The sequence below is a fragment of the Epinephelus moara genome, chromosome 5 (assembly GCF_006386435.1).
Source record: "Epinephelus moara isolate mb chromosome 5, YSFRI_EMoa_1.0, whole genome shotgun sequence".
Lineage (NCBI taxonomy): Eukaryota > Metazoa > Chordata > Actinopteri > Perciformes > Serranidae > Epinephelus > Epinephelus moara.
In genome coordinates, this window is record NC_065510.1 from 26,736,442 (window position 1) to 26,763,130 (window position 26,689).

General features: G+C 39.7%; 1 protein-coding gene across 2 annotated transcripts in view; it reads right to left on the reverse strand.

The window, feature by feature from the left end:
- LOC126390916 (noelin-2-like) overlaps positions 1-24,734 on the reverse strand; it is a 47,778-nt gene extending 23,044 nt beyond the window's left edge. Inside the window, exons 1-3 of one of the 2 annotated variants that reach the window (XM_050045427.1) lie at positions 24,457-24,734; positions 20,357-20,716; positions 1,452-1,601 (exon numbers count right to left, since the gene is read on the reverse strand). In XM_050045427.1, the coding sequence (XP_049901384.1) occupies positions 1,452-1,601; positions 20,357-20,479 (273 nt within the window). In that variant the 5' untranslated portion in view covers positions 20,480-20,716; positions 24,457-24,734. Of the gene's footprint in view, positions 1-1,451; positions 1,602-15,808; positions 16,367-20,356; positions 20,717-24,456 lie in introns of those variants that run through there. The other variant, XM_050045426.1, reaches the window with a different exon arrangement.
- Positions 24,735-26,689: the final 1,955 nt, after the last annotated feature.

Here is a 26,689-nt window from a genome sequence, read left to right on the forward strand (position 1 = left end):
TGCAAAGCTGTGAACCCCACAGGCAAAATTCCTTCCTTCACAGTTTTAAAGAGGAGGTGGCAGAAATCTCAGGGACAGATGAGTCAAAACCGGACAAATAAAACCAACAGAGGTGTGAGAAAGTGTGTTTTGGGTTACGTGCAGTCTGTGTTTGAGGTGAACCAGACCTTTAATGTTGCTGCCACCGTGGCTCAACAACATGATGCAAAGTCACACGGATCATATTTCTCTTTGAAGAAGCTTCTCATTAGATCCATTTAAAACATGAGATTCTCACCTAGAGTCTGTTCTGCTCTAAAGAAACAAACACTCCCACGCTCTTCTCATTAACCATCCTGAAAATGCTACCAGATACTTCAAATCTCTTTTGATATTGAATGGAAAAACAAGCATGAAAAAAAGAAAATCCATTATAAAAAATGACCCAGATATCCAGAAGTGATATGCAAACAAACAAACAAACACACCCACCCACACATCTCCCACTGTAACACATGCTAGAGAGGCCGGAGACGAGCGGAAAAATCTGAGCACAACACGCGTAAACACACACATGCATACACACACACACATTCACACTCGTAAACACACACATGCATACACACACACACATTCACACTCACAGCAGGATCTAGGTGTCACTTCCAGAGACACGCTGAGCTAATTAAGATTCATAAATACAGAAGCCTCCCAACAGGAACAGAGCGAGGAGCGAGGAGAAGAAGTTATTTCAGATAGTGTTCATCTTTTTTCTTACTCTTTTTGTGTGAGGAGAGTACAGGATGCAACACCAGCAGCGAATGAAAATAACCCTCATGATGTTATCGTTAGTGCGCCGTGGTTCACTTGTATTTTGGTGAGAATGCAGGATGTATATTTCCTGAAGTGTGCGCCTTGCAGTACAGCATGCTCTGGGAAATGTTTGCTGGCCTGATGGTGTTCAATAATTCATCAACTTCTGTCACAAATCACTTTTATTTCTCTCAGGACGCACATATACATTGAGAGAAATGTGCTTACGCAGCCAGATGCATATCCTCACATAAACACACACATATACACACATATGTATGAACACATTGACATTCAAGCATACAAATACCCTTACAGAGCTGCACTCTGCAATATAGAACAAAGTATTTCTTTCCCAACCATCTGTCAGTGTTTCCTTTGAGTTTAAACTCTTTTGGCATGTTGAATGACTGGGAGTCTTTAGAGGATACAGCTACTGATGTATCGGGGATACATCTGTCAGTGAAACCTGGGTGTGTGTGTGTGTCTGTTCATGTGTGTTTCTGCAAGTGTCAAAACAAAGAGACAGTCCAGTGAATATTTCATTCCAGTACGCTGCCTTTCCCCTGTGTTGCATCGCAATGCTGACCACTGAAACATGCAGGGATGCACTCAGAGTCAAGAGACAAACAAAAACAAATACACACACCCACACACACCTGTTCAGTCAGCAGGCGTAGTTGTCGACTCCGAGGGTCTCGTTTGCAGAGGTTTCGTGCCGGAGCGACCACCGTGCAAACACACCTGCCGTCAGGATCTGAGGCCGTGCTGTACACCTGCCAGCCCTCCTCTGAGCCTGGGTACAAACCCTACACACAAACAAGCTCTGCGTTAATGAAGTCACTGCGGGAATACCATGTCTGCTGTGGATTCAACAGAGAGGGTCAACAAAGTAGAACTCATTTTAAATATGGGATTTTGCTGTTTTGTTTTTGTCTGTGTGTGTTTATTTTGTCAATTGCTCACATTTTTTGAGAATAAACATGACCTTTGGGTACTTTTGTTTATTTGAAAGAAATAAAGTCAAATAAAACATCTTTGGGTGATGGACTAGTTATTGGACAAAGCAAGGTATGTGAAGTCACCATGGACTCAATTTGTGATATTGAGATATCCTGGTATATACATAAAAGCGACTTAATGGTCATTTTTTACATCCTATAGACAAGACAATTATTTGAATATCTGAGAAAATAATCAAGAGATTAATGGATTACACAAAATGATCATTACTTGTTTAAATATACCTTGTGTAATATGATTGCTAAGCTTGCCATTTCTACTGATTAACACTTTTTAAAATCCTATTTTTGTCCCCCACTACCTCTAAAAAACTGAGATTGATTTGACTAATAAAAACTAAAATCAAGGCCATTAAAAAAATTTTTTTTTTTTAAATTTCACTTAAATAGAGGAGTCAATTCCTAAAATGTGTTTTTAATAAACAGTGTAATACTTCCAGAGAAATGAAAACACAACTTTTCTCAGATGAATAATTCTTTTCAGAATGTTATGATTAAGACTTATTAATAATATTAAGTTTAGATGCAGTATTAACCCTATGCATAGTTGAGGCTGATGGGAATGTTGTTAGTTATTTTACCATCAACCAAAATATTGGACAACTTAAAACCCTGGCCTGATGATAGCACTGGATGGCAAAAGTTGTTGCAATTCATTCAGAGGTGGACAAGACATGTCTGAACCAAGGGTCATGGCAGTCTAATCAGTGCTTGTCGAGACATTCAACTATTTTTGTTTTTTGGTATGCAAAGGTTTCCAACAATCTCTTAGATTATAAAAATAGGGATCACTTTCAAATATGCAAAGATTTGAGTCAGACACACCTAAGTCCACATTCATGACCTGTGCTGTCAGAAAAATAAACCCAGAGGACAAAAAAGAAGAGCAAACAAGAATGCTGTGAAATGCAAAATGCAAAGTTGTCCTCACGTCAAAACATTGCTATTGTCGGACTGTGCTTGTCCGCAGTGATGGAAGACGTATTTCCTTTTTTTACTACAGTAAAAGTACAAATACCACACTGTACAAATACTCTGCTACATGTTAAAGTCCTGCATTCAATATTATTGCTGCATTAACATGTATGACATAGCTCAGCTGTAGTGATTGAACTACAACTTCCTCTTCACTAGCAGCTTGACTGGTGCTTGAGTGGTGCATTGTGGGATACACTTGGCTCTAAATACGTCTCTTATGTATGCTGGGAAGTGCACATCAAGTGTGGGTGAAGTGTACTCTGTTGCATGTTGTTCAGACATGGGACTGACTTCCTTATTGCCTGGTGATGTTTGAACGTGCACTAAAGTGCCCAAGATCTAAAGCACGGATACTGGCTGGGTCGTAAAGCGATTAAGTAAAATTAAATTCAAAAATTGAGTGTGTATTTAAAGATAGATTGTCTTAAATCTTTGCAGAATACCAATATATACCAGAGCGGTGTGTATAAACTGTGAAAAAACAAACTCAGCAGAACTTACTTCACAAATTACATCAGTGTTTGAAACAGAAATCAGCCATGACAGAAGAAAGGAAGCTTTCAGTTATGAGGGGCTGCCTAAAAGCATCACACATTTTATTTTGTTGTTTGTTTGAAATAAATCCATTTCCCCTCAATCTGAAAGGTAATTGGCGGTCCTCAGGGCTGCCTGCCACCTCCCCCAAGCTTCCTCCATCTCCAAGCGGACGCTGATCGTGCTCACAAGCAGATCTACCACATGAAAAGGGAGAGACAAGGCCTGGTGGCTTTTAAGAGAGAACCACTGAAGGGAAGGGAGAGTCTTTGCCTACACGATTGACAACAGTAAACTGAGAATAAGCAGTCTGCAGGAGCTTCTAGAGATCAGGAAAAGGGAGTTCAAAGACAAATACAAAAAGAGCCAGGAGACCATCACAAAGCATGAGACAGAAATCTCCCAGCTCAAGAAAAGTCTCCAATTCCAGGAGGAGATGATGGATGCCGCCCAGCACTTGAGCAAGTTGAGTACAACGAGATGGTAGCAAGGTTTGAGACAGAGAAACAAAAAGTCTCTGAGCAAAACAACCAAGTGTTAATGGTGACATCTGAGTGCCAGAAGCTGCAGATTGAATACAAAAAGAAACTGAGACAGGTGGAGGGGCTGATCATTCAGACGGACACTAGAATCCTACATCTCATGAGGGAGAGGGATCATCTCTCTTAGAAGTACACTGACCTCTAAAACCAGCTGTGGAGCACAGTACGTGAACTCCTTTATCTCATGGTTGAGAAACCACAGAGCTGGGAGACGGACGTTAAGCATAGTGAGGGAGAGAATATGCAACTAGATGGAGAGAAGAAGGTCTGAAAATGAAGAAGAAGAGAGCAACTGTTTGTTGCTTCACAAAAAATGTGACAAGACAGACAGAGACGGAGAAAACAAAAAGCAAATGTATGAGAAGAAGGAAAAGGAGGAGAAGGCTGAGATGAAAAATAAAGAAAACGAGGAAAAGATGAAGAAGAGGAAGTATTATATTCTGTACAGGATGCACAGGCACAACAACAAGGTGGAGGAGGCTGCATGTTGTTCTGCACCAGTTGGACCACAATAGCTTCCTCTTCCTCCCCATTCATCCCTTCATCCTCCCCTCCTGCCTTCATCTCCCTTACCCCCTCCTTCTACCCACCCTTCCTCCATTCTCCCCTCCGCCCTTCCTTCCTCAACCTAACCCCCTACCCTTTAATCTAGTTAAATTTAGGGCAGCACAGTGGCTCAGTGATTAGCACTGCAGCCACACAGAGACACCTCCTCCTGCTTCTGTGTGGAGTTTAAATGTTCTCCTGTGTCTGTGTGGGTTTTCTCCCGCATTCTACACATATCCATATTCCAAATATATTTAAAAAAAACACTTCGAACAAACTAAGATAAAAATCAAATAATCAAATAAAAGTTCAGTGTGTCTGCTTTTTTTTTTTTTTTTAAATAAACTAGTCCATACCCATTGGTAGCTTTGTCAACTTCTACCAATGCCAAACCTCAATGCCTATGTGCAGTTTCACATAGATTGACCACATCAGTGAGTAGAAAAACACGGGACAGACAGAATGACTGACTGACAGAATGACACACTGACAGTTTCCGTGATNTCATTGCCTTATAGAAGCCCCTAGATTATGTTCACCCAGTTTCATGCAGATCGGTCAAAGAGGAAAGGAAGAGATCACTGTTGATCGTTTCATGCAGATCGGTCAAAGAGGAAAGGAAGAGATCACTGTTGATCACAGTGTTTTTCAAAAAATTCAAAATGGCGGAATATCTATATAACCGGAAGTGATGGGTTCTTGAGGCTTGTGTTCCTCATGCGGAGAGGCATCTCTGTGCAAAGTTTCATGTCTCTACGACATACGGGGCATGAGATATGCCCATTCAAAGTTTGCAATTTCAATCGGTTGCTATAGCACCCCCCTTCGGCCAATTGATGTAATATTGCTTCATTCGCATCCTCTCATGACCCTCTACCACTGTGCCAAATTTCACATGGATTGACCAAGTCAGTGAGGAGAAAAACGTGGAACAGAGACACACACAGACAGAGTTTTCGTCATTATATAGTAAGATGTATAAATACATTATTGTATGTCATTATGGAGGCTGTTAAGTAGGATTGGACGATATGGAAAAATTAAATCACACAACATTTTTACCAAATACCTCAATATTGCTATTGCAACGATATTGTAGGGTGGATTATTGATGCTTTCATAAAATATTTTGATTAGAATTTATATAAATAATCACCAGCAATGTGGATATAATGACTAAGTGGGTAAAGGCAAATAATTGTACAGCTAGAACAATGTGGTAAGATCAGAAAATTACATCACTTTACTGTAATGCAGCCTTTAAAACCAGAAAAAGACTACACTTATGATACTGTATGATGATATCCAAATACAGTATAAGATGATACTATCTAGTCTCACACCACAATATCAACAAAATATTGATATATTGCCCATACATGGTATATTCATTCATTCATTCATTCATTCATTTCCGTAACCGCTTATCCTCTTGAGGGTCGCAGGGATACATGGCATATGATATGGGTAAATATGGTGACTATTGTGACAGCATATTTACATCACATCTATAAGCATATGTGTGTGTGAGACGGACGTATACACTGTTTGTAGTTAACATATTTTGTCATGTATCAGATTTATGTATGGGATTGTTCCCTATGGAAGGATGGCAGAGGAGACACCAATACAACTGGACTGACAGACAAAAAAAGGTTAACAGGCTGAGATCAATGCAAAAATGTATTTAGAACAAAATAAAGGGTGCTCAAAGTGCAAAAAATAACAAAAAATAAATGAAAACGGCAGCAAGTCTTTGACTATCATCAGTGCCCTGACACTCAGCCTGTGAACCTTTTTTGTGGCTGTCCAGCCCAGTTGTATTGGTGTGCAGGTGTCTCCTCTGCCATCCTCTCTTGGTTGTCCATTGTACTGACACGCCAATGATACAAAATTTTGCTGCCCTAAGTAGGTGCAGTTTTACAGCAGCCCTAAGACTTTGCATTGTTCCCTATGGACAAATAGTCAGCGACATTAAAGGACAACTTTACCGTTTTTCAACATTAACTTCATCTCACCAAATTTGGGGTAAACTGTGACATAAAACAACATTTATAGTGCTCTCTGTGTCTCAGGGGGCTGCTTCAAAATCTGCTGTTCTTCTGTGAACTAGTGACGTCAGTGGTGCTCGGAAGAACTGCTGGCTATTTCAGCCTGTATTTCTAGTGCTAACCCTAACCCTAACCCCAACCTAGGGGGTGTGCCCACCAAAAACACAAATCTACCTTCTTGTCTCGCATTGCGAAGTAGCTGCGTGTTCCAAAATGGCATCATGTATTATGAGTGCAGAGGATTATGAATGAGGATAGTTTTTAAAGTGCATTTGCCGACTCAAATATTCAGGCAGAGTTTTTATTTGATCAACCCTAAGAAATGAAGTGGAAACCGGCCGACGCTGTAGCCAAGCCGCACATGAGGGCACTGCTGGTGGGACCCTCCAGAACCCAAGCTGCAGAGAGCAAACAGCGACCAGTGGTGCCTTTGCTAAATGGCCTCCTGACACCAAAAGAAACTGAATCATTCTGCTGCACTGAATGTCAGTGTGGAAAGTGTTTTTCTGGAGGCTGTCACCACTTACAAACCAGAGAGAGCCCATGTGTGTGTTACTATGCATGTAAGTTTTACTTCTCATTAGGACAAAAGTGTGCTGGAGACTATGGTTGGACTATTTGATAAAGAAAGTATTTTGAGTACATCACTTTTCTTTGGTCATTTTATTTTGCTTCTGCCTCTGATAAGTGACCAAGAGCTGCTGCATCGCCGTCTGAGAGACAGCAGGGAAATACAGTGTGGAGCATTTCACATCTTACTCACTGAATTAAGGATTTATTTTGACCAAACCAGAGTCAATGATTTTTGGAACAGTGGACTGGGTTAACCGTGGCCAGTTGAAAAATCACTAAAGACCTTCTTCAGGATCACGAAGATAAACTGGAAAAACAACCAAAGCCAGCAGGCTGAGAGGGCAGATGATCACTGAGTGATTATTTCTGTCACCTAACACTGTGTTTCAGCTGACAAAGTAATAGCTTTTGGCTGTGGTGGTGATAAACTGCTTTCGAGTACTATACAGTAAGGCATGTTTGTTGTTGATAACACTGTGTTATTGAATTTATGTCATTTTTTCCTGTTGCTCAAGTTGAACAGTAAAGTCAGTTATTTCAAACGCCTTTACTTCCTTAAAACAGAGCCATGTTTGAGGCGCCCACCTCCACCTGCTGGACAGGTTTGAGGAGTATTGCGAGGTTGAGCATCAGGAGCTTGGGCGCAGCGCATCCTGGTGCATGGTGGCACTGCAATGACAGGAAATACAGCATGCACAGAGGAATTTATTGTTTCAACTGACTGCATTTACCATCAACACTGATTGCATATCCACTTAAAATGTGGCAAATTTCTCCTTTAATTAACACTTAATCAATATTCCAGAGTTTATGACTGAAATAGCTAACGAGTGAGCCATCTCGCTCCTTTCTCATCTTTGTTGAAACCTGCACCTGCGCAGCACCGATCAGCCCCTCAGAAACTTCAAAACGAGAGCTCTTTCATGCTTGCGTTCTTATTGCTCAGACCACGTGTTGATTAAAATTCAATCTGATACTCTGCACAAAAATGAGAGCACTGTTGTTTAAAGAGATAGAGTGGGCTATTTCTATATGAATTATCGAACGGTTAAGTCTCACATTCACTGCATGGGCGCTCTGCTGCTCTGTCTCCAGTGTGCGCAGACTATGCTCTGCTGCTCCCATGGCATGGCGCTCTGAACAGCCACATGCTATATTCCAACAGTCCAGTTTGTGACACAGTGTGATCTGACTCTTGGAGTGACTTTTTCCAAACGCACACAACTGTTGACCAATCAAGCACATGTACTAACATTCTGTTGCTGAGGCGGATTTGACAGGGGAGAGCTGGGAGGCAGGTGGGGAAAGAAAGAAAAAAAACAGGAGAGGCCACAGTGGCTAATGGGCATACGATTTTCAAAAAGGCATCAAGGCCAGAAAGAGGGGCCATGGCCACCGTAGCCGCCATGAAATTCCTCCCTGGGTGTATATTCATTAAATATGCTTCTATCATGTGCAAACACCACGAGCTCCATGAGCACTGGCAACAGTGTTGTGGAATATTTTGCCCTGTATCACATCCCTCAGGACCTCTCCCTTCAGGCTGTTTACAACTCGTACACAGTATGTGTTCAAGGAGCACAGTATCAATATAGGAGTACAGTGTATATAAGAGACATGTACAGGAATCAATTTTAAAAGGTCTGTATTTTGATACGAAGGTGCCAATGAAAAGAGAATAATTTAACATTAAAAAGGGTCTAAGTCATTGTGTGCCTCTTTAAAACAAAATGAAGTGACTGCTAAAGCTAGACCTTGAAGTGTTTTATGTTTTTGTGTTTACTGTATTATAGTTATTTCGTGTGAAAAGTGTTTTTCAAAAGGACCCAATGAGTCATACTGCTGAAGCAGTTTCTTTTGTGTATTTTCTAACACATATTTGCTCAGAATCTCAGGATGTTATTCAGGTCAGGCTGTCGTTAGAAGGGTGGACAAATATTTTCCTTTAAAAATGTTTCTGTCTAATTCTATCTTGCTGGTAAATCTCAGCGGAATTTCGGGAGCTCTCGACTGGACACATATTGTGATTTAAGTGTCCATTAATGTTAAAAAGGAGAGTGCATGCTCTTTGCACTTTATTGTACTTGACTGCACCACAGACATCTGTGTCTAAATTAGATATTTCTCATTTGCAGCTAAAATCGGCTGTGACATCTCCCACATGCCTGTGTCCAGGAAAGCTTGCAGCAGAACTGGAGAGTTTCCACCCTCTGCATCCACAGCCGGAGCTGCTGTTCTCTCTGGCAAAAAGTCACCGGCTCCCCAGAGCTCACAGAAATCTGTACAAAAAAATGATTTCTACTCATATCAAAGCACGACTTCACTCTTACTTTTTTACCTCTGTTGCCTTTTCATAAAAATGTTTTCTGATTTTATTCAAAACTTTAACATTCAACTTATTAAGCATATAATTTTGGTTTTGGTTTAGTGCAACATTTATATCCAGAAAAAAAGATCACTGAATAATATGGGAGCAAATTATAAAGTAACTAATTTGAGAAGCAACTAAATACCTTACTGTTTTCTTTGAATATTGTGAGTATTGAAATTAAAATCTGACTGGAACTAAACTAATTTATGCTGTTGCTGAACCTTAAAGATTCAAGCTGTAAAAATCAAACTTGCACATCAAGGGTATCAAAACAACTGATTAAATTACTTCCTGTACGTGAAAGTGGTACGTGGATCAGATTCAAAACATCAAACATTACACATGTGCGTTACATTAAAATATTTGGTCATATTGACAGTATGTCAAGAATAGCTGTCCTTCAATCTTTACCAATAATGATACCTCAAAACAAATGTATCTCCTGGGACAAAAGCATATCAAGGTTCATTTGGAACGGCAAAAAACCCAGAACAAGATATAAAACTCTTCAACTCGCAAGGAGTAGGGGTGGAATGTCCTTGCCAAATTTGCAAGAATATTTTTATGCAGCACAGCTGAGACCTGTAGCATGTTGGTGCATACCTGAGTATGAAGCGAGGTGGAAAGATATGGAAATGGAAGTTACAGATTTACAAATTCCAATTTTGTTGGGTAATAAAGAACAAACAGAAATGATAAAAAGGACAATAGATCCAATAACAAATTTTTCACTGGAAATTTGGGAAAAGATAATGAGGAAATACAAATTACAAGCAGAGAGAAAAATATTAAATTGGGTGGCGTATGATCCAAAGTTTCTACCAGGTCTGAATGACTCAAGGTTTAAACAATGGACAGAGAAAGGAATTACCCTCTGCACCATTTTTAAATAGGGGAAGTGTATGAGTTTTCAAGAATTAAAAGAGAAATTTGGATTAGAAAAACAAGATTTTTTCAGATATTTACAAATTTGAGATTACGTTATGAAAGAGATTAGAATTGATTCTAAAACTGAATTGAATGGCATTATCCAAATTATAGTGGATGCATATGATCAGGGTAAATCTAGGGTCATCTCAGCCTTTTATAAAGCCCTCCAGGATGATAGAGAAAACTCAACACTATACCTCAAAAGCAAATGGGAATCAGAGTTAGATATTGACATTTTGGAGGATGATTGGTACGAAATGTGCATGACACAATGCACTACCACCAGCTCACAGACATGGAGGGAATATGGTTGGAAGAACCTCACTAGGTTCTTCATAACACCTCAGACCAAGAGCAGACAATTAAAGACCCAACAACTATGCTGGAGGCTCTGTGGTAACCAAGAGGGCAACCATACACATGTCTTCTGGTGCTGCTGTAAATTAAAACCTTTTTGGAATATTGTAAATACAACTATTAAGGACATATTGGATTATGATATCCCAAATAACTGTGTTGTCATGTACCTGGGAAAAATCGATGAAGCTGTGCAAAAAGAAGATAGGTATCTGGTTAAAATTTTACTTATTGCCAGCAAAAAGGCTATAACTAGGAACTGGTACAAAGTGGAAATACCAAACAAGGAGCAATGGTTTGAGATCATCCTGGATATTCACTCAATGGAAAAGTTGACTTACAAACTAAAACTCAAGGGACATATATTTGACAAAAACTGGAGGAAATGGACCACCTACATGGAAAGTGATACCAACAATTAACTGGACTAATTGGAAAGAACTGAGAAGAAAAACCACACATGTTGGAGATGCCCCTCTGTATTCTTGTTTATCACCGGTTGTGATTGTCAACAAAATTGAAAATAAAATAAAAAACAAAGTTTAAAAAAGAAAAAGAAAAAAAAGAATAGCTGTCCTTATGCAAAAATAACACTACTACTGAAATGGTATGGTATAAAAAAATAACTACATAACCTTATACAGACACATATTTCAATGTATTTTGTATGATATAATATGAAACATAATATTTCTGTTCTGTTTATAAATCTTTTTTGGTCATTGTCATGTATTTCTTTTGTAGTGATTTACAGTAAATGTGCGCTCTGATGGGACATGAAAAAAAAAAGGTGTGTTCAAATGTTAACTTAAAAACGGAGCTGGCTCACAGAGCCGACTTGTTGGTGGCCAACATGTCACTAGTGATAATACTAAATTGTACTCCACCTGTGCAGCACCAAATAGCTGAAAGAAGTTAGCAACCAAAGCTGGTGAACATTGTGGAGCATTTAGCAGCTAAAGAGCCAAATATTTCCATCAGGAGCTGGTGGAGACCAAAAACAGAGCAAAACAACACATTGTCACTCCGACCTCGTCACATATTGACATTTGGTCATGAACTTTCCACGTCCACATACCCTGGGTGTTGGGTGTTGTTTACATTCTCGGACACCATGCCAAGTTCTGCCTGTTACGTGCATTGTCTTCTTTCAAAATACACTCCCGTTTTCACAGGAAATTAACGTTTCCATGCAGTCTCTTTCAAAATAAACGCATTACGTCAGTACAACAAACACCGCAAATTGATGCTTTTTTTCCTTCAACAACAAACACACATGGTTGGGTTTTGGCAACAAAAGCATGTGGTTAAGTTTAGGAAAAAAGAACCGTGTTTGGCTCGAGAATCTTACGGGGCATGAACACCACCGTCTTGGGTGAAGGTCGGTGTTTGTTGGACCCATCCACCACCTCTCCCGCCTGCCCTACTCGGACTTTGGCCGTCTTGACTTTTGTCCTTGTTCCACCACGTTTCCCCCTGACGTTAAACTATAATGGCAACCGGCCACGTATCATGCTGACGTTGAAGGACGCCTTTTTTTCGTTGGTCTCTGACGCTGCAAGTCACTGCCCAAGCGCTGGATTTCGACAACTTCAGAGTGAGATCCGGTTCAGCAAAAAGGAGGGTGAATATTGAACTTAAAATTACCAGGAGGCACAACTTTGGTTGAATGTCATTATTGCTCCATAAAATCTGCACTACTTTAAATGACCTGAAAATTCAGAGCACGTGAATAGAGATAGATGTCTCTCAAATGAAAATATTTCAATGCTATAAATTCAGTGTTTTTTAAATTGCAACATTAGGTATAGTGGTAGTATGAGGTAGTTGTGGTTAAATTTCACTATTCATTCAGTTGCAAGAACAGTGCAAACAGGCTTTTAATGGGAACAATATGCATTTGTTGATGTGATTTTCAAGGCTCACGGCACACAGCAAGACACATACGTTCATCAATATTTCTAAAATACCCCCGAAGTTGTTATATAACACGTTTCTTTTTTTAAGTTTTTTTGGGTTATTTGGGACCTCATTAGGTAGTGCTGAGGTGACAGCAATTGTTCCCTGAGGTCTAAACGCTGGACCCAATTCACAACGCATTAAATTAGGGAACACATGAAATCATGAGCTCATTTTGGTGAGGTTTAACTAGGTCTTCAGTTTGACCTACTTACACAAGTGTTAATATTTAAGAACAATGTAAAGGCATGGCTGAGCTCAACCTGACACACACCAGCCTGTCACAGTAATCTGTCTGAGAAGCTGCCCTACAAACCCTGAAAAAGAATAACGACAGAGGAGGAAGCCGGAAAGATGGAGACGTGAGAGGAGGTACGTGAGGGGGAGGCGGAGGCCTAGAGGGAAACATCTGATAAATCAATCAGCTGGGTTTGGTGTGGTAACCTTGAAGTCCCATTTACAATGGAGCTGACGGGGGTAGGGGGGGGTTTCAAACAGGAGGACGTGGCTGGGATGAGAATTTAAGCATCGTTTGTGCCTACTGTTCAATGTAATTAAACAGAGGAGGACATACGGCACCTAAGGGCTCATTTCACACAAGGGAAAAATGATAAAAATCTACTCAGGCAGCTCAGCTGATTATGATCAGTGCAAATAGAGAGGCAGAGTAGATAGCTAACAGAGCTAAATTCCTGCAAGAATTAAACAGATAGAGGCAGAGGCAGTCGAGATAGGACAAAAGAGTGTAAGGGCGTATTTTACACACAAAAATCTAAATGTCTAATGTTGCCATCAACAAGGGGTACTTGCATCTGAGGGGGTACCTCTGCCAGAGGGTAAAGGCAACGATTAGGGAGCAGGTCAACTAATTCAAAAAACAGTTTAAAAATATAATTACATATTGTGTCAACTGTAACACCTGGATACTACGTAGTCCAAATGAGAGTACGTGAAAACTAGTTAGATGGCAAGCATGCAAAGACGTCTAAACATTTGATTAAAAGTAATGGATAAATGGTCACAACAGAGAGCTAACCATAATGGATAAACCTTAAAATAAATTGCTTTAAGAACTGGATTAAAGGCCTGTATTTGTAATGAGCGCTTTCACACAGAATACATATTACGCAGTGGAAAAAAAACATATTTTTTTCTGAATTAGGTCGACTTTTCTGAGCTCTTACAACAAATGAAAGCATCAACCAATCAAGCTGTGAGAAACAGACGTACAGACAAAAATTGCATCACTGCCGGTTCACGTATTTTTAAAGCAAAGTATCTGCACGCAAAGTGTTGTTAATTCACCATGGCTGTGGTGTGTAACAGCCTTAATGGATAAAATGGCTAAAAGTATTGTATAAATGGTCACAATAGAGCTGTACGTAATAGATAAATGTGCTAAACTTAATGGATAATTGGTTGATATATTTAGCTAATGGATAAATAGTTGAAATAGTTAGCTTACAGTTGTGGATTCGACTTTGTAATAGTTCGCCAAAATGAATGAATACACAGGTAAAATATTCAACGAAAAGTGATGGATTCATTATTAAAATACCATCGACAGCAAGCACTTATAAATAAACATTTGAAAAAGCTAAAAGTAAGGGATAAATGGTTGAAAGAGATTGCTAAAAGTAAAAGATACAACTTGACCAAACAAACCTAAACACTGACATTTCCACTGCATGAAAAAGTAACAATTCCACTGTTATATAATTAGTAGTGTTAAATAACACCCAGTTTTGAACATGACAGTGGTGACAGTAAAGGAGTGAGCTCCTCTGACAGAGCTGTGAGGGAACATAAGACAAAAAACGTTGGCAGCACCTGATCTAGCTCACAATGTATATATGTTGTATATATGTATATATATATATGTGTGTTCACATGATTCACAACTGATTTACAGCTCCACAGCAGCTAAAGACTTCAGAAATGTCCTGTCTATCATCTCCTGGCATAGCATGAAGTAGCGAGCCTGCACTTTTAACATCTCCATCTGTTCTCAGCCACTTCTTGTGTGTGTTTGTGTTTTTGCGAGTGTGTCTGTGTTTGTGTGTAGGCGTCCTCTTGCATGAGACTGCATGCACTTTGCTGAACTTGCAAAGTGCCGCCACAAAGCAGCTGTGAGGTGCTTCTCCAGCCAGAAAGCTAAATCATGCAAAGTCCAAGCGCGCACATAAACACAAACACACACACACACACGCACACACACACACACACACACACACACACACACACACACACACACACACACTCACACTTTCTATACACACTAAAGAGACCTGTATGTGCAGTGGTCCAGCATCTACATGTCGAGGGTTGCCAGGGTGTTGCTAGGGCAACAAATCGCTGGCTGTCCCACGGGTGAGTCAGCCTTCCCCAGGAGAAATATCACCCCAGTAAGTCAGAGAGGGAGCAATCCTATTACCCCTCTGCTTGCTTGCTTGCTTGTGTGTGTGTGTGTGTGTGTGTGCGTGTGTGTGTATGTGTGTGTGTGTGTGTGTGTGTGTGTGTGTGTGAGTTGGTGCATACTGTACATGTGTTGTTTATGAGTCATAAACAGAAAATATTATTTATTCATTTCTTTATTTATTTATTAGTGCTATTTATTCTTCATAGTAGCGACATGCTGTGCTCTTTTTTTCAGATGTTGTTCTAAATCTGTTCCTCTAAGCGTATTTTCCTTTTTGTTTCTTTTCCGTCTTTGCTCTATTTTCTGCACCAGTGAACAGATCAAATATCTGCTGCATGTGGGCTAAACGTTCCTGAATGTGTTGATCCCTGAATTTGACTCCTTGTCTCTGTAATTGTAGATTGTCTGAGTGTTTTGCTGCAATTCAGAAGCAACAATTTCTCTAATCAAATTAAATGTCACATTAGAGGGCTCATGCAATCACAGCATATACAGAGAGTGGGTGCTGATGTGTAGGGAACAGCTGATTGAAGCATGCAAGTGTACACTGAAAGAACACAAGATAACTACAGCTGCTCCTCGACAACAAAAAAATTCTGCACTATTATATCTGACTCCTACATATTTTAAAGAATGTGACAGATGAACTTCTGGTGACAAAAAAAGCACATTTTTGTTTTGGATAAAATTCATACAGTGTGATTGTGTAAAGTGTGTATATACAGAATACATACACTGACGATTCGCTCATGTGTGCCTTCAGAGGAAATGACGGTTCCATTGAGTCCGACCAGCGACGGCAGAGTCTGGGACATCCAGTTAGTTACCATAGCCATGGTGCTGAGCACCGCGCCAATCTTCAACATGGGAACACTCATCCTGGCACACACACATTCACACACAACACACACACAAACAGAAACTCTGGCTGGCTCTTACACACAGTCTAAACTGTTGACAGCAGTCATGCTAAAAAACAGAGGGCACACAACATGACGCTACAGGTAAAATGTTGTGTACATGCTCATGAGTTCTCAGCTCTAGAATCCAAAAAACCACAGCCGGGATCGTCCCACTGCTGAAGTCTGCGCTCCTACACTGCCACAGGTTAGAGAATAAATCCTGGAGCACAAGCCGCTCCAGATGCCTCCATGTGAAGATGCATCAAGTCCAAACATCCAACGCTCAGCTCAGGCTGCAGGAGATGTTCCTGGAAACAGCTGGTTAGGTCCTACTGATCTCTCTGTGTGTGTGTGTGTTTCCTGGACTCCTTCCTTCGCCTGGCAGTAAGATGCTGTGGCTGAGCCAGCGCTGCTCTCTCATTTATCCACTAACTCTCTGCCTCTCCCTCCCTCCACCCTCTCTCTCTCTCTCTCTCTCTCTCTCTCTCTCTCTCTCTGTCGCTCTCCCTCTCAGACGCACTCCTGCATCTCTCCCTCTCACTCACGCTCTCATCTATTCTTTCAACTTCTTCATCAAACGAGCACATTCTCCTCTTGAACAATATTCCCTAAATGAACGAGCACATAATATAAAATATGAATTAAGATAACAAAAACCTTTCAAACATTTATCCTGTTCTTTTGTTGTCTACTTTCCTACCCACACTTCTTTTCCTTTTCATCTTATTTTTTCGGACCCCTAATTTCCCCTTTTCATCTTTGTTGCAGCATACACATGTCTTTCTTTTCCTCTCTGTCTGTTTGCTCCTATTTTCCTTTATATTGATTAAATGCAAACGCCTACATGAAAGCACAATGCTCTGGATTGACCTGTCCCTGGTCTCTGTGTGTGCCTGTGTGTGTGTTAGAGTGTGCATTTGTACTTCATGTGGATTGCAATCTGGTGCAACACTGCCACCATGTGGCCAGCAGTCCCATGTGGTCCCCGACCACAAACTCAGTATGCAAGCTGTTCCGTTCTAGATTTGATCAAAACTTGAGAGGAAGTACAAGATGTTCAGAGGATGTCTTATTTGATCTGTCTCTGCAGCGTTTCCATGGAGGAAATAAATTCCTTCCGCCCAAAAAAAAACAACCAATGTATCACTGGAGTATTTTGTAGTGTTTGTGTCGACCTGCCCAGCGGCTGCAGATCAGAAGGAGCTAGTAAATCTTCTACAGAGCATAAGTATGACCTAATTCCACATGACATACTGTGTGTGTGCAGTATACTATATACTAATTATCTTAGTATACTGTTTTTGCAGTTACTTTAAACTATAAGGAAATAATGGATGCATCAAACTGCAACTTTGTGATGACGCTGCAGATTAAACTTCACAAAGACAGTAAGATGTTTTCTTTCCCCATGGGCTCTTAAGGCCCTTCATAATAAAGCCCCTTCCTTTCTGTCTGCACTCCTTCATATCTACACACCCTTCCTTACTCTTAGATCCTCTTCTGCAATCCAACTCACATCTCCATCTGCCCACTTGACTACCACGGCCTCTAGACCCTTCAGCCGTTCTGCCCCCCGCCTCTGGAACTCTCTCCCCCACGACATTCGCAATATTGACTCCCTTGCCACTTTCAAATCCCATCTGAAAACACGCCTTTTCAAGCTGGCATACTCTGTCTTATTTAATGCTGACACATATATGGTAACCTGCACAGATATTGACTTTATGATGATAATTTTATACCTGATATCTATAATTAGGATTTTGTCTAGTCATTTTTATTAACTTTTATTGCACATTACAGAACTGTTTGATTTTATGATCTATAGATACATTGCTGCTTTTTTTTTTAACTGTGTCTTGTAAGGTGTCCTTGAGTGCTTTGAAAGGTGCCTTTAAATAAAATAGAATGCATTACGGAAATGTTTTTAGTCTGCATACGGACTGTTTTGAGAATACCAAGTTTCACATTTCATGACAATTAAGTACTGACAAAAAAGAGATGAATATTAGGAGTTTAGAGCTGAAACAGTGAATTTATAAATTGGTCAACTGACAGAAAAATATTAAGCAATATTTTTTTTTTTTTCATTTTCAGCCACAGATGTCGCTCTCAGTTATTAACATTTGTTATTTTTGTCTTAACTAATAATAAACTGAATATCTTTGAGTTTTTGAGTGTTGGTTGAGCAAAACAAAACATCTGATGACATCTGTCGGGTTTTAAAGAGTTCTGATGGGTTTCGCTAATTTCTGACATTTTAAGAACCAAATGATTAATTGATAAAATAACTGGTAGAGTTGTTTAGAATGAGAATACATGTTGTTATCTTCAGTGAAATGTTGGATTAACTGTTGTGTTTTGGTGACACTGGCATTACTTACTCTCAACTGCTCTACTGTATATATGAAACTAATTACATTGACTTTTTCCCACAAACTGGGCTTGCACATTTGATGATGGTGACGAAATACGGAAATGACCATAAAGCACTGTTAATACACCAAATGAGGCTGGCACATTCAGTCTGATCTCACTCTGGTGGTGATGGTGACACACACACATTGCATTTTGCAGAAATGATGACTTTATGATGACGATTTTATACCTAGCTTTTACGACTATGATTTTATACCTAGCTATTTTATTAATTTATTATTGTCTATTACTGCTTTGCTTGATTTTATGGTGTCTGGATGCAGCGCTGCTTGTTTTTTAAACTGTGTCTTCTAAGGTGTCCTTGAGTGCTTTGAAAGACGCCTTTAAATAAAATGCCTAATTATTATTATTAGGAAATATAAATAGCTTTATATTCTACATATGGGCAATTTGTTGAAAAATAATAAATTCCTTTTATCTGCTAGAAAGTAATGCATCAACAGAGATAGTACATAGAGACGTTTCTTATGTTTAGAGTCAAGTAGACGCCTTAGAGACAGAAATACAGTTATTTGGGATTTTAAAAGAGGTGATGCTGCATAAAAATCTTTGTGTTTATCTGTGTTTTACAGCTACAGACATCAAACACAAGTAATGCATAATTTTCTGTAGCAGACATCTGAAGCTTGTCATCAATTCAAAACCATATTTATAAGCATGTCTCATAAAATTAGGAAATGCCATTAAGTTCCAAGCTGATGTAATAATGTAAGGTATGTTTTGTGCTATTAAATGGAGCCTAGGGTGTCGAAGACCCTCTACACAACATTAGTGTTAATAGCTAATGTGTGGGAGCACCTCTCATGGTATTAAAACAAGACGAGCATCTTTTAACTGCAGCTCAACTAGAGAAGAACACGGCTGCTCTGTGGTTCACGCCTGGAGCGATTATGTTTCGACAATTTAACTAACCAACACTAAATGTTTTATTGTGCCTTTGTTCTCATCAGCAGTTACATGCTCAGGCTTTCTTGTCTGAGCAAAGAAACCCCAGGATGCACATGGATTATACATAAAAAGCCCTTCAGCGACTACGCAGAACTAACATGAATATTTCAATCAGCAGCACTTAGGGCAAACACAGTCGTCAGGAGATGGGGGGCCACAATAGAGCCGACATGACAACTGAGCAGTGTGAAACACCTTCAGGGTATTTATGGTCACTGACTCAGGTAGCCCTCTCTTTGTGTTTCTAGGAAATAATGTTTTTTATAGAGCGCAAGAGCAAAGCAAAGTTGCAAAATACATCACAGAACAGCAGATAAAAAAGACTGAAACCCAAACTTTGACAATGTCTAATAATGTCTAATCTAATCCGCAACAATGAGCCCAAAGAAGGCACGTTAAACTGCACAATGAAAGATAACGATGATTTCTCTGTGTGCAAAGCCCCAAAAAAAATCATAATAATGTGATTTTAGGAGTAACTGGAAGGAAGACTCTGAAGATGCTGGCAAGAACTCCTCTGGCAGCAAATATTATATTTATCTAGTCCTTTTTATGCTGTCGATGCATGAAGCATTTCATTTCTTTGGACACGGTGTAGAAAAAGGCTCAAAGACCCAGGGTGAAAGCAAATGGGATTTTTTTTTTTTTACAAGGCGTGCTTTTTCAAAGAGATATAAATACATCTCCAACGCAAACAAGTGCAAGCTTTAAATATGGGAATTTAAAGAGGCAAAAAAAGGTGCTTTGCCAAAGTGTGTATTACCACCCTAAACTTCACTTTTCTATGCTTTGAGAGCCCAGCACAAATACTCAGTTAGAAATGATTATCTGAAAAAAAAGAGGACTTCATCTCTCCACAGTGGGAGATTATAAATTAGTCTCCATCAACTTCATCCCTGGACATCTGATGTAAAGTTGGAAAAACTGCAAGTTTTCTAGCTTGTGATGTTCCAGCACAGAGATCAGAAGTTGGAGGTGGGGGCATCTTCTTACCTTACATGAGCAGACAGTAAACAGCAGCTGCAGCACCCAAAAGGCTCCAGGTGGACCCATCTCCATCACTTTCTCTCCTTTGGTCTCCCGAGTCCTGACCCAGGTTTGGCTCACCACAGGCATGAAAAAGAAAAAGAAAAAGGCTATGACCCTGCAGAGCACTTAGGAGAGGCTCTGGCGTCTGCTTCAGGTACCACTGGGGACTGTACACCTCCCTTAGTTAGCCTCAGGGTTATGGACTACAGTCGTGGCTGGACTGGAGTGGCTGAATCCCCCCTGGCTGAGGAAGAGGAACACAGTCCTGGTGTTGGCTGCATGCTGAGGAGAGCCACTCAGGCGCCAAATGGAGAGGACAACAGTCTTAGAGAAGGTGAAAGAGGGGGATGTAGGGGAGGAGGAGTTGGAGAAAAGGATGATTTTCTATTACGTCAACACAGGCAGTGGATACAGTTTGTAAATGGGTGTGTAGGTGCACTTGTAAGTGATAGATTGCATGTGAGATAACACTGTTGGTTTTGGCCTCATGAACTTGTGTTTAACATGAGCAACACGAGTAGTGCAAAAATAATGCCAGTTTTATTTCGAGCCCTGTGTTGTGCTGTAAAGATATGGCTGGGGAAAATAACAAACAGTCCCCAGTTCTGGTCCCTGAGGATTTGCTGCTTTTATTTGTTCAATGTGATAATAACTGACTTTTGTTTAGAACTGTTGTTCAAACCAAACAAGCAATTTTAATACAGTGACTTGAGGCTATAGGAATTTACATTTTTCTGCATTCCCCCCATTTTCTGACACACATCAAACATTTAAATGATTAATTCAGCAGGTAATTGTCAATAAAAATTAGCTGCAGTCCTTCTCTGTAACAGTAGGGCTGATGCAATAAATGAGTTTCAGTACCAATCTCAAAACAATATATTTTTTCGAACCCTTTGTGGAATATAAACAGTTAATTAACAATTTTTTGTGCCCTGTTTTACAAACGTTAAGATGTCAAATTTTTTAAATGATAGCCTTAATGTTTTCTAAAAATAGAAGTTATAGAAGATCTTTGCCAAAAGAAAAAGTCTATAACTACTTAAATAACGGTATAAATCAGGAATTATCTGACAAAAGAAAAACATTAAAATGAAATAGAGTGTGAATATGGAGGCGTAATGTGTTCACTTGATAACAGAAAATTTGAATTAACAAGATAATTATGTCAAAATTATGAAAAGTTTTCATGGAGAAAAAATAATTATTGAGATTATTATTATTATCTCTTTAATTAAAAAAATATAATATATATATATAGGAGATTATCTTGTGAATTCAGAGAAACAAAAGCACTTTTTTTTCCTTTTCATAAAAACCTTTCTCAGTATTATGAGACAACAATTCAGAAAAACAGAGCAAATATTTTTTCCCCATAAAATATTTTCTCTGAATTTTTGGATAATAATCTGAAAAAAACCCCGAATGAATGCTTTATGCTTCTGTATGAGTATTAGACAGTTTTCATACATACATATATAAAAGGTATTACACAGAATATTATTATTATTTTTCATTATATTTTCGTACATTTGCCATGTCATCAAGTAAAAAACGGGAGAATATTCTAACCGTTGCTGTGGGATAAACTGTACTTTAAGCTAGGTCTTCTTACAGCTAGCTAGCTTAGGCTACATGCTAATCCTTAGCATCGAGTATTTAGCTGTAACATGTTAGAAAGAAAGTTTGACCTACTTTTGTTGACGCCTGGTTGAGGTCAGAGAATCGCCAAAATTATTATTTTAATCTCTGAGGACCATAAATGTCTGCATCACCTTACGTTTAGCTATTCAATAACGTTAGCTATGTCCGGATATTTCAGTTACCACTTATTATCATTAGCTACCATTAGCCACACTGCTAATTTAAACGTTAATACGTTAGGGACAGTTCTCTACCTGTCAGAGGACGACTGGGTTTGACTACGTTTTTTATTTTTTTTATTCGAAATAACTCTTTTTTTTCTCTTGTCTTGCATACTGGTTAGTAAGTGCAAACAGTTTATTTTGGGCCAAATTTTAAATGAGACGGAAAATAAAGTTATTTGATGAAATATCATTATTTAAACTTGAATTTTTTTTTTCGTGACTGAAGCATTCATAGCATGGGTTTGAAAAGGCATGTTTTCTTTAAAAATCGTGCTAAAAAAATAAAAATAAAAAAATAACACAAACAGAAATCCTCTCCGAAAAAAACCAGTCCCTTAGTTGTTTAAGATAAATGAAGAGACAAAATTTCTTTACTGTCTTTCTTGGCTTTCACATGATCTCTGTGGACACTGACATCTATCTTCAGTACACAAAAAGGAATCAAATATTGAACAGTGTTGAATCTTCCCTGGGTGGAAGCTCAAAGAGCATAACCTCAAATATGCCCCTTCCCAAGCTTGCTGCCACTGTGGGTGTATTTAACTACTATGTAACTGACTTTCATGTCACGCCATCTATATTTAATTGCTAAAAAATTTGCGGTTAAACACTCGTGGTGTTCATCTGCTTCGTCTCATTAAAGTTTCAGCATCATTTTCTCCAGTGTTGGCTGTACTGCAGATGTCAGGAGGATAGACAGAGGAACAGAGAGAGAGGTCATCAAAAAGGGTGAATGAGGGATGACTGGGGCAGGAGGAGAGAATATGAGTGATGTATCCTCAAGCTGTAGGACAAAATGAATACAGAATACTAGCACATTTTCTGCACACATACACACACACACACACACACACACACACACACACACACACACAGGTGTGCACACACCCCTCCTTAAATCACCTTAGACACAATTTCACTTGAGAGTGGAAATTAATGAAAAGCCTGGCCTCACGCCATCCCAGTTTAAGCCCCCTGCCAGAAATGTAGGAATTATCTTCAACTCAAATTTGACATTTGAACAAGGGGTCTGTGTGCTGCCGACCTAAAGAAAGTTATTTATGCCTTTATTTCAATTTATACTCCCCATGTTCTGCACTTACACAAAGCACTTTGGAGCTGGTTCAAAATACAGTCGCTGGGCTTTTATCTGGAACACAGAGCGTGCATTTTATCATCCCTCTACTGGCGTCCAGTTGCTTTAAGAATACATATTTCAGGATCTTCCTGATCAGTTACAAGGCATAAAATGGACTGGCCCCAATCTATTTCTCTGACCTTTCAGAATACAGGTTTTTAAACAGCCATTTGGTGCATTGTCATATTACTCCATCTTTTTATTGAAATGTTTTTATATGGTCATCAAATACCCCAAAACCATCTTAAAAATGCTATAGGAATAGCAGAAAAAATAAATCAAATGCAGATCTGACAGGACAAGTTTACAGCCAGTGTGGCTCTGTGAGGTTTTACTAAGGCAAAACTGTGCTGGATTAAAACATCCAAGAGATTATCAGTTTTTACAATTCATCCTGAGAATTTTAATGCCTGTATCAAATTTAACTGCAATCTTCCAAATAGCTGTCGAGACATTTTACTTAAAGCAGCTGTGCGGAACTTTTCATTTTCGTTGATTATAGCGCCCCTTTGGTCGAAGCGGTATGACACCCACAGCCTGGTGTAAAATTCCGACTGCAGCCGGCAATTACCGCATGCATTTGTTTTGGAGAGCGAGAGGATTAACTAAGGTCAGGTCAGTCCAAGTAATTAGTGGAAACAGCAAAATTACTCAGTAAATTCTCCTGTCGTGTTTCTGTTCTGATCTAATCTAATCTGTTGTGTATTTTGAGCTACTAAGGCTACCGTAGTAGTGTGAGCCTCAAGTTATCCTGGGTAATGTAGTAACCGTTGTTGTGCTACTGGAAACAATGAGAAGCAGCCGTGTACGTTTGGTGTAAGGAGGAATAAACAGTTAACAAGTCATATGCTGAGTCCGCATTATTATGTGAAAAGAATACTCCGACGATTTGGGAGTTATGCCCTTTCTCTATCATTTTCATATTGAGACAGCGGTTAGCAGTACATCCTGCGCGGAGGGATACACCGGTGAGCAACAGCTGCAGCTGGCTCTGGGACAGGTACCCTATGTCACTCGGTAAAAGCAAACAAAGAGACGACAGGGACGATATTACTCACCCGACTGAAAGCTGTCCATCAGCTCCTGCAGGCCTGGGGCCTTTTTTTCCAGTTCATCTTAGGACCATGAAAAAAAGTTTCAATCACGCCAGGATTAGTGATTGCTGCAAAATTTTCACTCCTTGTGATGCACTCTCTGCGGCGCTTTTCCTCCTGATGATATATCTCCCCAACGATGGTAGCACCGAATCCCATTCTGGGCAGCAAAACGGGAGCGGAGGATTCAGCCTCTCTTCTCGCCCGCTCAGCATCCAACACATGGAGTTCCTCATCTGTGTGCTCCGGCTCAAACAGGTGTGGCTCTGGATCTGTGTCCGCTACAAGAAACTCTACAAAATCGCGTTCAAAGTCATCCATTGCAGCTACTATAGTCCGGAGATATCGCTAGGCTAAATAAACAGCTGAGTTTTGTTTACAAGCTACGTCTGTGCCTGCTCACCGGTGTATCCCTCCGCGGATCACAGCTCAGGACATACTGACCCCCTATAAGCGCCATGCTAACTGCTGAGACCCAGCCACTGGACGTACAGACACAAAAAAGATATCGATCATGTTGTCTCAATATGTAATGATAGAGAAAGGGCAAAACTCCCAAATTATCTGAGTATTCTTTTATGTGAAGATACACAGTGAAGACATAACATAATCCTAACACAGCAAAGCTGTTACCTGCAGCCTTTGCTTGCAAAGCTAATGCTACTAACATTAGGTCAGTCCAAGTAATTAGTGGAAACATGCTAACATGCTAACGTTACACACAAATTAGTAGTAAAGTAAGACCTGTTCATAAATGCTCTGGTGTAGCTCTTAATTTCTTATAAACTGAGGACAACTGCCTGCTGTATATTTGTGTTCATGGTCACAGTCACAGATAATTTTAGATTATGCTCCTTCGTTATCCGCCATGACATCAAAGTACAACCAAGTCCTCATAGATACATCTCTGGTAAAACTGTTAGGTGTTATGTGTTCAGCAATGCCCGTTGCGTACTGCTTACTCGAAGAACACTGTAAACACGGCTCCTTCTTCTGTGGTTTAATCACTGCGGGCGAGCAGAATCACTTCCGCCTCGGGTGCCGTATTCTGGTTTGCTGACTTCCGCTGTGTCCGACCCGAGCGATGCTACGCTAAATAGCCATATAGAGAAAGGTATTTTTTTGTCGCTGTTGGGTTCAAATAAATATGCGGATCTTCAAGGGGGGGTGATACGAACTAGGGACAGTTTTATTAATGGTAAAAAGTTCCACACAGCTGCTTTAAAAAAACATTATCAACCTGTTTGTGGTCAGAGGAAGTCATTAGGATCAACCATCTCTGCACCACGAACACTTGTTGATAACAATCCATGAAATAGCTGTTGAGACATTTAACTAAAATACAAACATCTCAACCTCATGCTGACACTTTAAGAAAGCGGGATCACTTAAATTGGTATGCTTCCGGGCCAAAAAAATTTAATCTGGATCAGAATCCCAGGTTTTGAGTCACATGACCTGGACTTGAGTCACATGACCTGGACTTGAGTCACAAATTTGGTGAGTTTAGACTTGACTTGACAAAATCAAAAAAGAGTTGTAATTTGACTTGGACTTAAACACAAATGACTCGTGACTTCACTTGGATTTGAGCCTTTTTGGCTTGAAAACACTTGATGCCTTCCCCCAAGCCAAGATTTCTTCTCAACAATTCGGGGACCACGAATGTCTGTCGGAAATTTCATGGCAATCTTCACAATAGTTGTTGAAATATTTTAAAGTAAGTGGACTGACTGACATTGCCGTTCCTAAAAATTGTTTTTAACAGACATGCATTAGGGTACAGTCACACATGAGCGAATACAGGCAAGTGACCATCGCCTGCCGAGGCAATATTCATGTTGAATGTGGGCAGTGACTGATGTGATGGAAATGGAAAGCCAACTTGTTTGCTGATGTTGGCTAGCTTGCTAATAAACACTCTGTAATATGATGTTATTAGTACATTTCCATTTTCTTACGTTCTATCCTGTCTGCCAGCTCACTGCCAGTGAGGCAGTGAGCACACTCTCATGTGGGGCAGTTTGTATTTTTTTATGGCTATTATCAATTTATCATAGACAATTGTTATCTTCTCCACACATATTTCTTTGTTACTGATTGAGGCTGTGACTTCGTAAAGTTCACCACAGATGAACTCCATGCCATGTGATCATGTGTTGCTTTGCCACCACAAACTTTAGGTTACTTGGGTAAC